General features: G+C 38.7%; 1 protein-coding gene across 1 annotated transcript; it reads left to right on the top strand.

Annotated features, from left to right (window-relative positions):
• Positions 1–7,423: 7,423 nt before the first annotated feature.
• On the top strand, positions 7,424–8,534 carry LOC127538785 (vomeronasal type-1 receptor 4-like). The gene is given in 2 exon segments (XM_051962527.1): positions 7,424–8,094; positions 8,096–8,534. Coding segments are annotated over 2 exon segments (900 nt in total). The 5' UTR covers positions 7,424–7,633.
• Positions 8,535–12,077: the final 3,543 nt, after the last annotated feature.

Raw genomic sequence — 12,077 nt, 5'->3', positions numbered from 1 at the left:
AAAACAAACTGACAAGCAATTACTCAAAATTTATTATCTATCAGGAAGTCTCTGAGGGTTTTGATCTAGATTGTGCCCTCCTAAGGCTTACACTTAATTAGGGAAGGAAACATTTAGATATGAAAATCTGTGTAAAGAAAATACATGTTTATTTGAGGCCCTAGAAAGATCAGGAAAGGCTTCACATAGAAAGTGACCTTTGAGTTGAGTTTTGAAGGAAGCCAGTGATTCTTTTTTCTTTTTTTAAGCTTTTTATTTTTTATTTTATTTTATTTATTTTTTTAAATAACTTTTTATTGACAGAACCCATGTCAGGGTAATTTTTTATAACATTATCCCTTGCACACACTTCTGTTCTGATTTTTCCCCTCCTTCCCTCCACCCCATCCCCTAGATGGCAAGCAGTCCTTTACATGTTAAATAGGTAACAGTATATCCTAGATACAATATATGTGTGCAGAACCGAACAGTTCTCTTGTTGCACAGGGAGAATTGGATTCAGAAGGTAGAAATAACCCGGGCAGAAAAACAAAAATGCAAGCAGTTTATATTCATTTCCCAGTGTTCTTTCTTTGGGTGTAGCTGCTTCTGTCCATCCTTGATCAATTGAAACTGAATTAGCCCTCTTTAGCAAAGAGATCCACTTCCATCAGAATACATCCTCAAACAGTATCGTTGTTGAGGTATATAACGATCTCGTGGTTCTGCTCATTTCACTTAGCATCAGTTCAAGTAAGTCTCACCGGTCCTCTCTGTCTTCATCCTGCTGGTCATTCCTTATAGAACAATAATATTCCATAACATTCATATACCACAATTTACCCAACCATTCTCCAATGGATGGGCATCCATTCATTTTCCAGCTTCTAGCCACTACAAACAGGGCTGCCACAAACATTTTGGCACATACAGGTCCCTTTCCCTTCTTTAGTATCTCTTTGGGGTATAAGCCCACTAGAAACACTGCTGGATCAAAGGGTATGCACAGTTTGATAACTTTTTGAACATAGTTCCAAATTGCTCTCCGGAATGGCCGGATGTGTTCACAATTCCACCAACAATGTATCAGTGTCCCTGTTTTCCCACATCCCCTCCAACATTCCGCATTCTTTCCCTGTCATTCTAGCCAATCTGACAGGTGTGTAGTGGTATCTCAGAGTTGTCTTAATTTGCATTTCTCTGATTAATAATGATTTGGAGCATATTTTCATATGTCTATAAATAGTTTCAATTTCTTCATCTAAGAATTGTCTGTTCATATCCTTTGACCATTTGTCAATTGGAGAATGGCTTGATTTCTTATAAATTAAATGAGGCCTTTATCAGAACCTTTGACTGTTAAAAATATTTTCCCAGTTTATTGTTGCCCTTCTAATCTTGTCTGCATTTGTTTTGTTTGTACAAAAACTTTTCGTTTTGATATAATCAAAATTTTCTATTTGTGGTCAATAGTGATCTATAGTTCTTCTTTGGTCATAAATTCCTCCCTCTCCCACAGGTCTGAGAGGTAAACTATCCTATGCTCTTCCAATTTATTTATCATCTCATTCTTTATGCCTAGATCATGAACCCATTTTGACCTTATCTTGGTGTTCGGTGTTAAGTGTGGGTCAATGCCTAGTTTCTGCCATACTAATTCCCAATTTTCCCAGCAATTTTTGTCAAGTAATGCGTTCTTATGCCAAAAACTGGGGTCTTTGGGTCTGTCAAATACTAGATTATTAAAGTTATTGGCTGTCTTGTCCTTTGAACCTACCCTATTCCATTGCTCAACTAGTCTATTTCTTAGCCAATACCAGATGGTTTTAGTAACTGCTGCTTTATAACATAATTTTTGATCTGGTACAGCTAGGCCACCTTCATTTGATTTTTTTTTCATTAATTCCCTTGAAATTCTTGACCTTTTGTTTTTCCATATGAACTATGTTGTTATTTTTTTTAGGTCATGAAAGTAGTTTTGGGGGAGTCTAATTGGTATAGTGGGAAGCCAGTGATTCTAAGGGCAGAGGCGAGGAGGGAGGACACTTCAGGCATGAGACCCAACAAGAATAAAATTTAGAGGCCTGAAGACCAGCAAGCAATTCATTTTGTCTGCACAGAAAGAGGGATGAAGGAGGCAATGCATAAGAAGACTAGAAAAATAGTTGCAGCCAGTCTGTAAAGGGTTTTAAAGATGAATCAGATATATTTAACTCAATAACCCCGTGTTCAAAAAATGTGAAAACATAAATTATTTGGAGACCTCATTCAATATGAACTTCTAAAAGAACCTGAAAAATAGTTTGGTAAAAATTATTCTTAGACTAATAGGTTTTAATACCTGCTGTACATAAGTTCAAAACATATAAAGCTAGAAAATGAAAGTTCATATCATTATGATTACATGACTTAAACATCCACATCCAGGGTGAGATTTCTGAAACAAACAAAGGAATGAGGCTGTTACAAAAGGCAAAAGAGATAAGTTTGATTGCATGGAATTGAACATCTTTTACATGATCAAAACCATGTCCTTTGTAGTAAAAAGAAAGCTGTCAATGGGCGGGGCACAGAGGAATCTTTGTATCTACTATCCTCTTTAGGGGATGTCATCTAAAATATATAGAACATTTGTGTGCATCTAAAAGAACAAGCTCCATTCCCAATGGCTAAATGATCAAAAGGAGCAAAAAATCCACAAAAAAGAATTGTAGACAATTAACAAGCATATGAGATTTCTGTATATTACTAATAATATATGAATTAAAAATCAAAAGTCTGAGATTATGCCTTATACTTACTACACTGTCGAGGAGGCACAATACGGAAATATTTAGTGTTGGAAGGACAACCATAAGTTGGGTATACTGATATGCCATTTTGGGAGCAAGAAATTGGTACAACCACTTTGAGAAATCAATTTCAAATAACTAGACCTCTCACCTAGAAGTCCTACTTCTAGGTAGATAATTAATGGTAGTCAAAAACAGAAAGAAAGAGCTTATATACTACAAAGTATTTATGGCAACCGAGTAAAAAAATTAGTCATACAATAGATGCCTATCATTTGGAGAATGGATAAATAAATGCTGGTATTTTGTCAAAATAAAATATTAATTCATTTTATTTAACAATAACTATGAAGAATTTAGAGAAGTGTGGGAACATTTTTATAAAGTAACGTGGAGTGAAGTCAGGAACCAGGAAAGCAATATACACAGTGGCAATAGCAATGTAAAGGAAAGGATCAAAATAGAGATACTGAAATTTCTCATTATAATGATCAAGACTATGTACAAAAAATTGAGAAAATATACCTCCTAACTTTACAGAGGGAAGGAGCTATTGATGCAGAATGTTGTGTACTTCATAAGATGTGACTGAAATATTTATTTATTTTAGTAAAGTGCTTCTTTTTATCAAAAAAAAAAAGATGAAAGAAAGAAGAAAAGATCATTAATCTATAGAAATGTTTACAGAAGTTCTTTTTATATGAAAAAAGCTGAAAATTTGGGAGATGGCCATCAATTGGGCAAAGGTCATTTATGAATGCCTTGGGTAATTATTGTCCTGTAAGAAATGGGGAGATAGATTACTTCAGAGAAGCATTAGAATTACCTGCATGAATTGGTACTGCAGTAGGAAATGAGCAGAACCAGAACAATATGGATTATAGAATCACTATTATAAAAGGGGGTAGTTTGTAAGGCTTTTTTAAACTGATGATGAATGAAATGGGCAGAATCAGAACAATTACTACATTATCAACAACAATTTAAGAACAAACAAATCGGAAGCTGTGAGAATGCCGAACGATGCAATTATCATCCATGATTCTGAGAATCAGGAATAAAGTATGCGATCCATGATAGAGAAGGGCTGTTCCTTTGTGACCTGGAAGCAAAAGATTACTACTACCAAAGAGATGATCACTTGGCTAAACTCATCTCCAAAAAAGTTCAGTTTAAGTATAGTCATTCACCAATCTCCTTTCCTCTCTAGACAAAACTTAGGTGTTGGCATTATTCGGAGTCTAGAAACCTAGCTTGAATGTGCAGAATTTGTGATTGGGGATCACCTGTTTTTCGTGGATGAAAATGATCTTTGCAAATATCAAGTTCAAAGACGTGGGGGAAGTCCAAAGCCCTGGTTGAAGGCCTCTCCTAAATTTGAGTTTTCCACACAGTGGACTCATTCGGTACTTTCCTCAGGTCCCAACCCTGGCTAGTTCACTAGCTAATGGAAACAGAAACATTGAATCAAGGATGTTCCAGAAATTTAATTGTTCCTGTCCTTCAGCAAATAATAGTAGGGGTCAAGGATTTGGGACATAGATTAGAATTGTGGGGAAAACCAATGAAATATTGGGTAGGCATAGAATGAACAGCTTTTGGTAATGACTAAGATGAGTTACAGAAATGGACCTTACCAATCCTCCAGAAGGTCTGCTGGTATCTAGGTTATCTGAGGAGAGTCAGATCTGGTATTTGATGAACACAACCTGTCACAGATCCTCACCAGTCTATGACCCGCAAAAGGAGAGTGAGTTCACTTACGGGAAGGCCAGTTGATATCTAGGGAGAATCAGATGACTTGGTTCCCATCTTTCATATTCTCCGAATTACCATCATACTTGACTGCAAACAACGTAGGACTTTCAAAGAAATGTAGACACACCATTTGAACCGACGGGACAACCTCTCAGGTTTCCAAAAATTAGGGCCGCCCGCCAAAAAGTAGGGTTGTCCGATTCCAGATCTTCTAAACAAATCAGGCTTAAATATGTACTGAATCTGTCAAGAGTGTCTAATAGAAGATGTCAGCTGAGTCTGTCCACCTTAATGGTCATCGGTGCTCAACATGAGACTTGACATGGCTAGATTTCTATTCTATTTAGTATCTTGCCTTTCATGCTCATTAGGATGAATCTGCTGTCTTTGTGTTTTCTTGGTGAATCTCTATACTGGTAAACACATGAGATCAAGTCTTCTGTCATTCCAGGAAACTTTACTCCCATTTCCATAGAATCTGCTCCTATTTTCTGCCTGAATGCTATCTAGTTTTCTCAACAATTTATGTCAAATGAGTCCTTCCCTGAGTAACTGGAAACTTTGAATTCATTAAACCAAGTGCTGTATTTTCTTCTATATGATTTGTCCTTTTCCATTTTGCCAAGTGACTTTGTTTGTAATCATCCTGCCAAGTCTGTAATCACTTCTAGTTGAATTTGAGATCTGGTTCTGATAGACGCCGTTTTCCCCAGTTTTTTCACTTTAAGTTGTAATCTGAAACACGAATTTCCTTCTTTTCTAGTTCCTTTGGTAATTTGGTACAGCACAAAGTTCATTAATTTATGTATTATGATAATTTTTTACTTATTGGTTTGGTCTGCCTTAGAATAGTTTCCCCAATTCTTACATCTGTCTTTATGCACTTATATATTAGAATGCATAGAGGTGCATAGTGGTACTTTCCCAAATGTTTTTTATTTAAAAAAACAATCCCCAAATGTTTTATAACCTCTGTAGCCATTCAGAATAGAATTTATTCTTCTAGTTTTCTCACTGTATTTCATTAATGATATATAGAAATAATGAAGATTTACATATATTGCTTTTTACATTCTATAATTTTAGTGAATTTATTCTTTCAATTAAATTTGACTCTTCAGGTTTTCTAATAGGTCCTCATATTGTCTAAAAAAGTATGAATTCAGATTCCTTTTTGCTTATTCTTGCTTCCTGTGTCCTCTTTATTGTCTTATTGCTATAGCTAGTATTTCTAGAACCACATTAAATACCAGTGATGATAATAGGTGTTCTCGTTTTACTCATCATGTTATTTGAATAGCTTCAGTTTTCTCCATTCTATATAAGTGTTGCTCTTGTATTTAGATAGATAGAAATGACTATATTAAGTAAAGATCCATTCACTCCTTTGCATTTTAGAGTTATTAAGAAATGCAGGCCTAAGATTTGGACAAAAACTTTTCCAGAATCTACTGACACGATCATATGTGCCTCCAAGAGCAAATACAAAATGCTTTGACACCCGAAGCCCCTCCTAATGAGCCTCCTCCTACTTTTCCAGTCTTCTCACGCCCCACTTCTGACACATTCTCTCCAATAAAAGACAAAGGCTGTTTTAGGAACAAGAGCCTGCCTCTCTTAGCTACAGGCATTTTTTTTGGCTGTCACCCAGAATACTTTTTCTCCTCCTTTCTGAGTACACGATCACTCTGACTTCTTTTAAATCCAAACTAAAATTTCCCTGATCTACAGGAAGCTTTCTCCAGCCCTTCTTAATACAAGTGCCTTCTAGCTGTTAATTCTTTCCTATTACCCTCTCAAGAGCTTACTTTGAGGTGTTTGCATGTGGTTCGTTTTGAAGATCTTTGAGGGCAAGCACTGTATTTTCCCTCTTTTTGTATCCACAGCTCTAAGGCTTATGTACCTGACACATAAGTACTTAGTAAATGTTTACTGATTGCTTAAAAGATTTGGAGTCAGGTGGTCAGCTAGCAGTAGAAAGGAAGGGGATGCCTGGAAAGAATGAAGACGGAAAGTAGATTCAGTCCAACCCGTGTGGCCTCCTCTCTCCGGCGCTTTGGTCCAAGCTGTGTCTCACAAATTTCCTGTCTTCCTATCAATATCCCAGGGAAAGACTGAGATCAGTTGATGGCAGTGTCTGATTAAGTGCCAAGAACAGACTAGGTGCAGATTCATAGCTCTACAAAGAACCCCCAGAAAATGACACCATCCCCCAAGAATTTCCAGAAGCTATGAATTAGTCCACTTCCATATAGACCCTAAATTTCAGTCCACTCTCTGTGAATCCTGCAGGAAGTTTTGAGACGGTGTCATGGAAATTTTGGAGAAAGTTTTGTACCGATGTTCATAGTCTACCACTTTACCAACTATCCTTTTATTGACTATATGATATATTTTTAAAAGAAAGGGAAATGACATATAATAGAGATCTGCAGTGTCAAGTATAATCCTGGAAGGAAAGAAGAAAGGAAACAAGGATTTATTAAGAGTCTTACAGTTGCAAGGCACCATGTTATGCATTTTACAAACATTATTTTATTTGATCCTTACAACAAGTCCTGAGAGTTAGCCACAGTTATTATCCCCATTTTCAGGTAGTAAGGCAGCCATCATAATGTCAGTAAGGGTCTGACATCAGCCTCAAGTTCCAATACTCTCTCCACTGAGCTGCTACCTAGCTACTTCTGTCACGTTCTACCATGCATATGGCAATGCCCATTTTGTTTACTGTATGTTAAATTCAGCACAAAAGCAAATACAACTTCAATACGTAGATAAAAAGAAAGAAAATCTACTTTTCTAAAAGCTTCTTGTTTCATGATTAAACGCTATCAACTAAAACCCACGGCAAGAAGCACCTGTGGGGGACTCGTGAGCTATACCGCTGTAAAGACAATCTCCCTTTCAGAATCCCAGGATTACTCCTCGATCTGTGAGGGGATTTAGTAGCCACTTTCTGGTTATCGAACATGAATCTGTCAGTGTGAGTGGGAAATAGAAATCACCTCAGAACATTTGGCTGCTCTGATTTTTTTTTTCTGTCTTCTTTTCTGTCAAGGTTCTCTGCCTCTGATCACCATTCTTCCACCCTAAACACGGACGGGATGATTCCACTTCATGTATTTCTAGGGACTCTTTTCCTTTGTCAGACAGGAATTGGAATTCTGGGGAACTCCATACTCCTGTCTTTTTTCATCTTCACTCACCATAAGCTGAGGGCCACAAACCAAATCGTCAGCCAGCTCACTTTAGCCAACTTCCTTTCTGTGCTCTCCAGGGGTATCCCAATGACAATATCTGTATTTGGGGTGAAAGACTTCCTGGACGACACCTGGTGCAAAATTGATTTTTATCTTCAGAGAGTCGGCCGGGGTTGTTCTCTCTGTAGCACTTGCCTGCTGAGCAGCTTCCAGGCGGTTGTCATTAGTCCCAACACCTCCCCGTGGGATGAGCTCAGAGCCAGAGCTCCCAAGTACATCATCCCTTCTTGCCTGTTCTGCTGGGTCTTTAGCCTATTCTCAGAAGCTGGCGTTATCACAGGCATGAAAGGCCCACGGAGCAGCAATAACATTTGACTTCATTTTCTGTACCTGGAAAAACCCGGCCAGGTATTTTATACTGTTAACTACCTTCCAAGACGTGTTCTGTGTGGGGCTGATGATATGCACAAGCAGCTACAAGATAATTCTCTTGAGAAAACACTACCAGCAAGTCCAGCACTTGTACCGGACCAGCTGCTACCCCAGAGCCTCCCCAGAGAAACGGGTGACCGTGTCCATCCTGCTGCTGGTGTTCGTTTTTGTCTCCTTTTACTTAATCAACTGCATCTTTGCCATGTACCAAAACTTCTTCCTGAACTCCAGCCAGCTGATGGTGAATGTGTCTGCATTTTGTGCGCTATGTTTCCCAACAATCAGCCCCTTCCTTCTGATCTCCAGAGACAGACAAACAGCCAGAGCCTGTTGTGCTCCCAGAGGTAGGCACAAGCATGGGCCTCCTACTTAATACTGAGACTTGTAAGGAGCCCCTCTCCTTCGGCTCACAGAAGGAAGGACCCTTCCTTCTTGATATCCAGGAAAGGAAGCACGTGAGTGACCCCAGTTCCTAACTCTGATCCCATTCAGAAATACACAAAAGGACCAAGATCTAGCTGGTGAACATTGCTCAAAACATTTTATGATTAGCTGACAAAGGGGAACTAGGACTCCAAGGGGGCCTGGGATCCTGGTTGCTCTAGGTTACAGGACTGCATTTCAGAGGTCACCTTCCTCTGGCATCCACCCTACAACTTCCTTACTCTCAGATTCAGTATTGGAATAGACTTGTTGTATGCAGATAGCATCCCAGCATAATAGGAATTGGGTCCAGCAGCTTTATATCACCTCAGATCCCCCAGCAAAATGACATCCTGGCCTCTCCTTGCAGTTCTTAATTGTCTGCCTCAGTTCCTTAATCTGTACAATGAATCGGAGATGGAAATGGTAAACCACTCTAATATCTCTGCCAAGAAATCCCCAAAAGGGGCCACAGAGAGTTGGGCATGACTGAAAAATTACTGAGCAACAACTATCACAATGAAACCTGTGGTAATGTTCTGCTCTAACAGGTTATTTTAAATATCTCAACATCTGTAATAGTCATCTCTCTGTCTCTGTCTTTCTCTTTATGTCTCTCTCTGTCTCTATCTCTCCCTCCCTCCCCTCCTCCATCCTTCCCTGCCTCCTTCTCTGTGTCTCTCATACTGTTTCCCTATTTTATTTCTCTCTTTCTCTCTCTAGATGTGTCACTGTCATTTTCTCTGTGTTTCTCTCTGTCTCTGTTTCTATCTCTCTCTCTTCTTTCTCCCCCCACTTCACGGCCCCTCTCTGTCTCTTTTGCTCTCTCTCTCTATCTCTCTCTTGCTAACTCCCTCTTTATTTTCTCTCTGTCTCTGTTTCTCTCTTTCTTTTTATGTCTGTCTGTCTCTCTGATTCTCTCTTTTTCTCTCTGATTTTTCCTGTCTGTCTCTCTCTATCTCTTTCTCTCAATGTGTGTGTCCCTCTTTCTTTTCTCTCTCTGTCTCTCCATGTCTCTCTCTCCTTCAAAACTATACGTAGCATGGTCCATAATGTCACTGAATTAGAACACTGCAAAGGGCCTTACTAACCATACACTGCATCCTATTCGTGTAAAAGTTTGCCCTTACAACATACTTTGACAAATAGTCACTTAAAATCTACTTAAAGACCTACAAGTAGAGAAGGAACCCAAACTCTTTTGAGACAGTCATCAAGGTTAGGCAGATTTTTATCACATAAATCTCAAATTTACCTCCTTAGCATTTTCATCTATTGCTCTTAGTCCTAGCCTCTCACGACAACTTGGACAAACCTAATTCTTGCTCCCAATGCAGCCTCTGAAAAGTTCACATCACTGAAAGGATGACACTTTCTTCTTTAAGTCTTCTCTCCAAATTCCTACATCAGAAATATTGAAGAGTCTTCACCATCCTGACTCCCTTCTTTACACGCTCGGCAAGTTGTCATATCTTTCTTAAACCATAACATTCAGAAAGACGAACAGAAGAAATGAGCTTTTACTGAGTGTGTTCTGTGTGCCAGTCACTGTGCTAATTGCTGGGAATCCAAGTCAAGGCAAAAAAAAGGAAAATCCTGTCTTCACTGAGCTTACATTCTAATTTAAAAAAAAAACTACACATGAAAGGAAATTGAAAAGCAGAGAGAGTTGGGAATGAGAAATGAAAGAACCTAACTACATGGGGCATGACTTTGAAGCCTAGGGGAAGTCAGGAATGAAGCCAGGAGGAGTATATATTGAGGTCGACCCTTGATTCTCTACAAAATGAAGGCTCCAGGAAGAACTCACATGGGGGCAGGTCTCACAGAAAAATGTTCTAGAATCATGGACCAAGAGAATTGGAGCCAATTCCATACAGATCTCAGAGGCCCCAGGCACTCAGAAAAATCCCAGCACGAGGCAGCAGTAGAGGCAGCAGGGCTTGGATTTGAAGGGTAGTACAGGTCAGAAAAGGGACCAGAAGGACAAAGAACTAAAAGAATAAAAGGATGGAGCCCAGTGGGAACTTCATGACCCTCTCTTACCTAGCCTAAGATTGCATTGGCTCTTCTGATTATTATATCACCAAGTTGACCCATATTAATCTTGCACTCCCATGAAACCCGCAGATCTTTTACAGAATGATTGGTTTTTATGCCTCCACCATCTGGTCCTTCTAAAGAATCCAAGTACAAAATTTCACTCCATCATTCAGTATCTCAAACTGCTTTATGTCAAATGCAAATGTTATGAACATAATATTATGGTCATTGTCATAAATATTAAAAATCCCTGTGGTATTCCACTAGAGATCTCCTGTCACATTGACATTAAACCATTTGCAACTATTCTTAGAGTCCAGCCATCCAACTTGTATAATTTCATCTCTTCCTCCTTTTCTCTTCATCTTCTTCATTAGAAGTATAAGAAAGAAAGGTCTGGAGAGACGTACACAAACTGATTCTGAGTGAAATGAGCAGGGCCAAGAGATCATTACATACTTCAACAACAATACTATATGATGATCAATTCTGATGGACCTGGCCATCCTCAGCAATGAGATGAACCAAATCAGTTCCAATGGAGCAGTAATGAACTGAACCAGCTACACCCAGGGAAAGGACTCTGGGAGATGATTAAGAACCATTACATTGAATTTCCAATCCCTATATTTTTGCCCACCTGCATTTTTGATTTCCTTCACAGGCTAATTGTACAATATTTCAGAGTGTGATTCTTTCTGTACAGCAAAATAATGGTTTGGTCATGTATACTTATTGTGTATCTAATTTATACTTTAATATATTTAACATCTACTGGTCATCCTGCCATCTGGGGAAGGGGGTGGGGGAGAAGGAGGGGAAAAATTGGAACAAGAGTTTGGCAATTGTCAATGCTGTAAAATTATCCATACATATAAACTGTAAACAAAAGGCTATTAAAATAAAAATATATATATGAAAAAAAGAAGTATATGAAATACTTTATCAAAAGTTTTGCTAAAGCCTAGATAAATTTCATCCACAGCATTGCCCTCATCTGCAGGTTTGATAATCCTTTTACAAAAGACAGCAAGGTTAGACTGGCACAGCCTCAAATACATGCCATGAAATACTTTCATTTCTTAGTGTTATTTGAGGCAGAGTCCTCAGCTGAGAGGGTGGTAGGCTTAAGGAGACAAGAGGAAGTTTTAATTATTCCTGGGGTAAAAGGACAGAGAATCCTTCAGAGGGGAGAAGAAGACTACCTTTCTAAAGGAAAGGCTCACTGAGAATGGAGAATAAAGTTCATCTGGCAAGGAGAGATCAAACCAAGTTATCTCTACAGCAACTTCCAGAGCTGGCAGTCCCAGATTCTATTACAGAGAGAGGGCACTTCAGAGAAGTTGTCTTCTGCTGAATCCCACACTCCAAGACTTGCAGTGGCCCAGCTCATAGTATTTCTTGTCCAAGAACAAGAACTTCTTTTGAAACCTCAGTTTTCCCAGGTTCA

Source organism: Antechinus flavipes, chromosome 5 (genome assembly GCF_016432865.1).
Source record: "Antechinus flavipes isolate AdamAnt ecotype Samford, QLD, Australia chromosome 5, AdamAnt_v2, whole genome shotgun sequence".
Classification (NCBI taxonomy): domain Eukaryota; kingdom Metazoa; phylum Chordata; class Mammalia; order Dasyuromorphia; family Dasyuridae; genus Antechinus; species Antechinus flavipes.
Note: the sequence above shows the minus strand (reverse complement) of the source record. Positions and strands in the feature narration are given on the sequence as shown.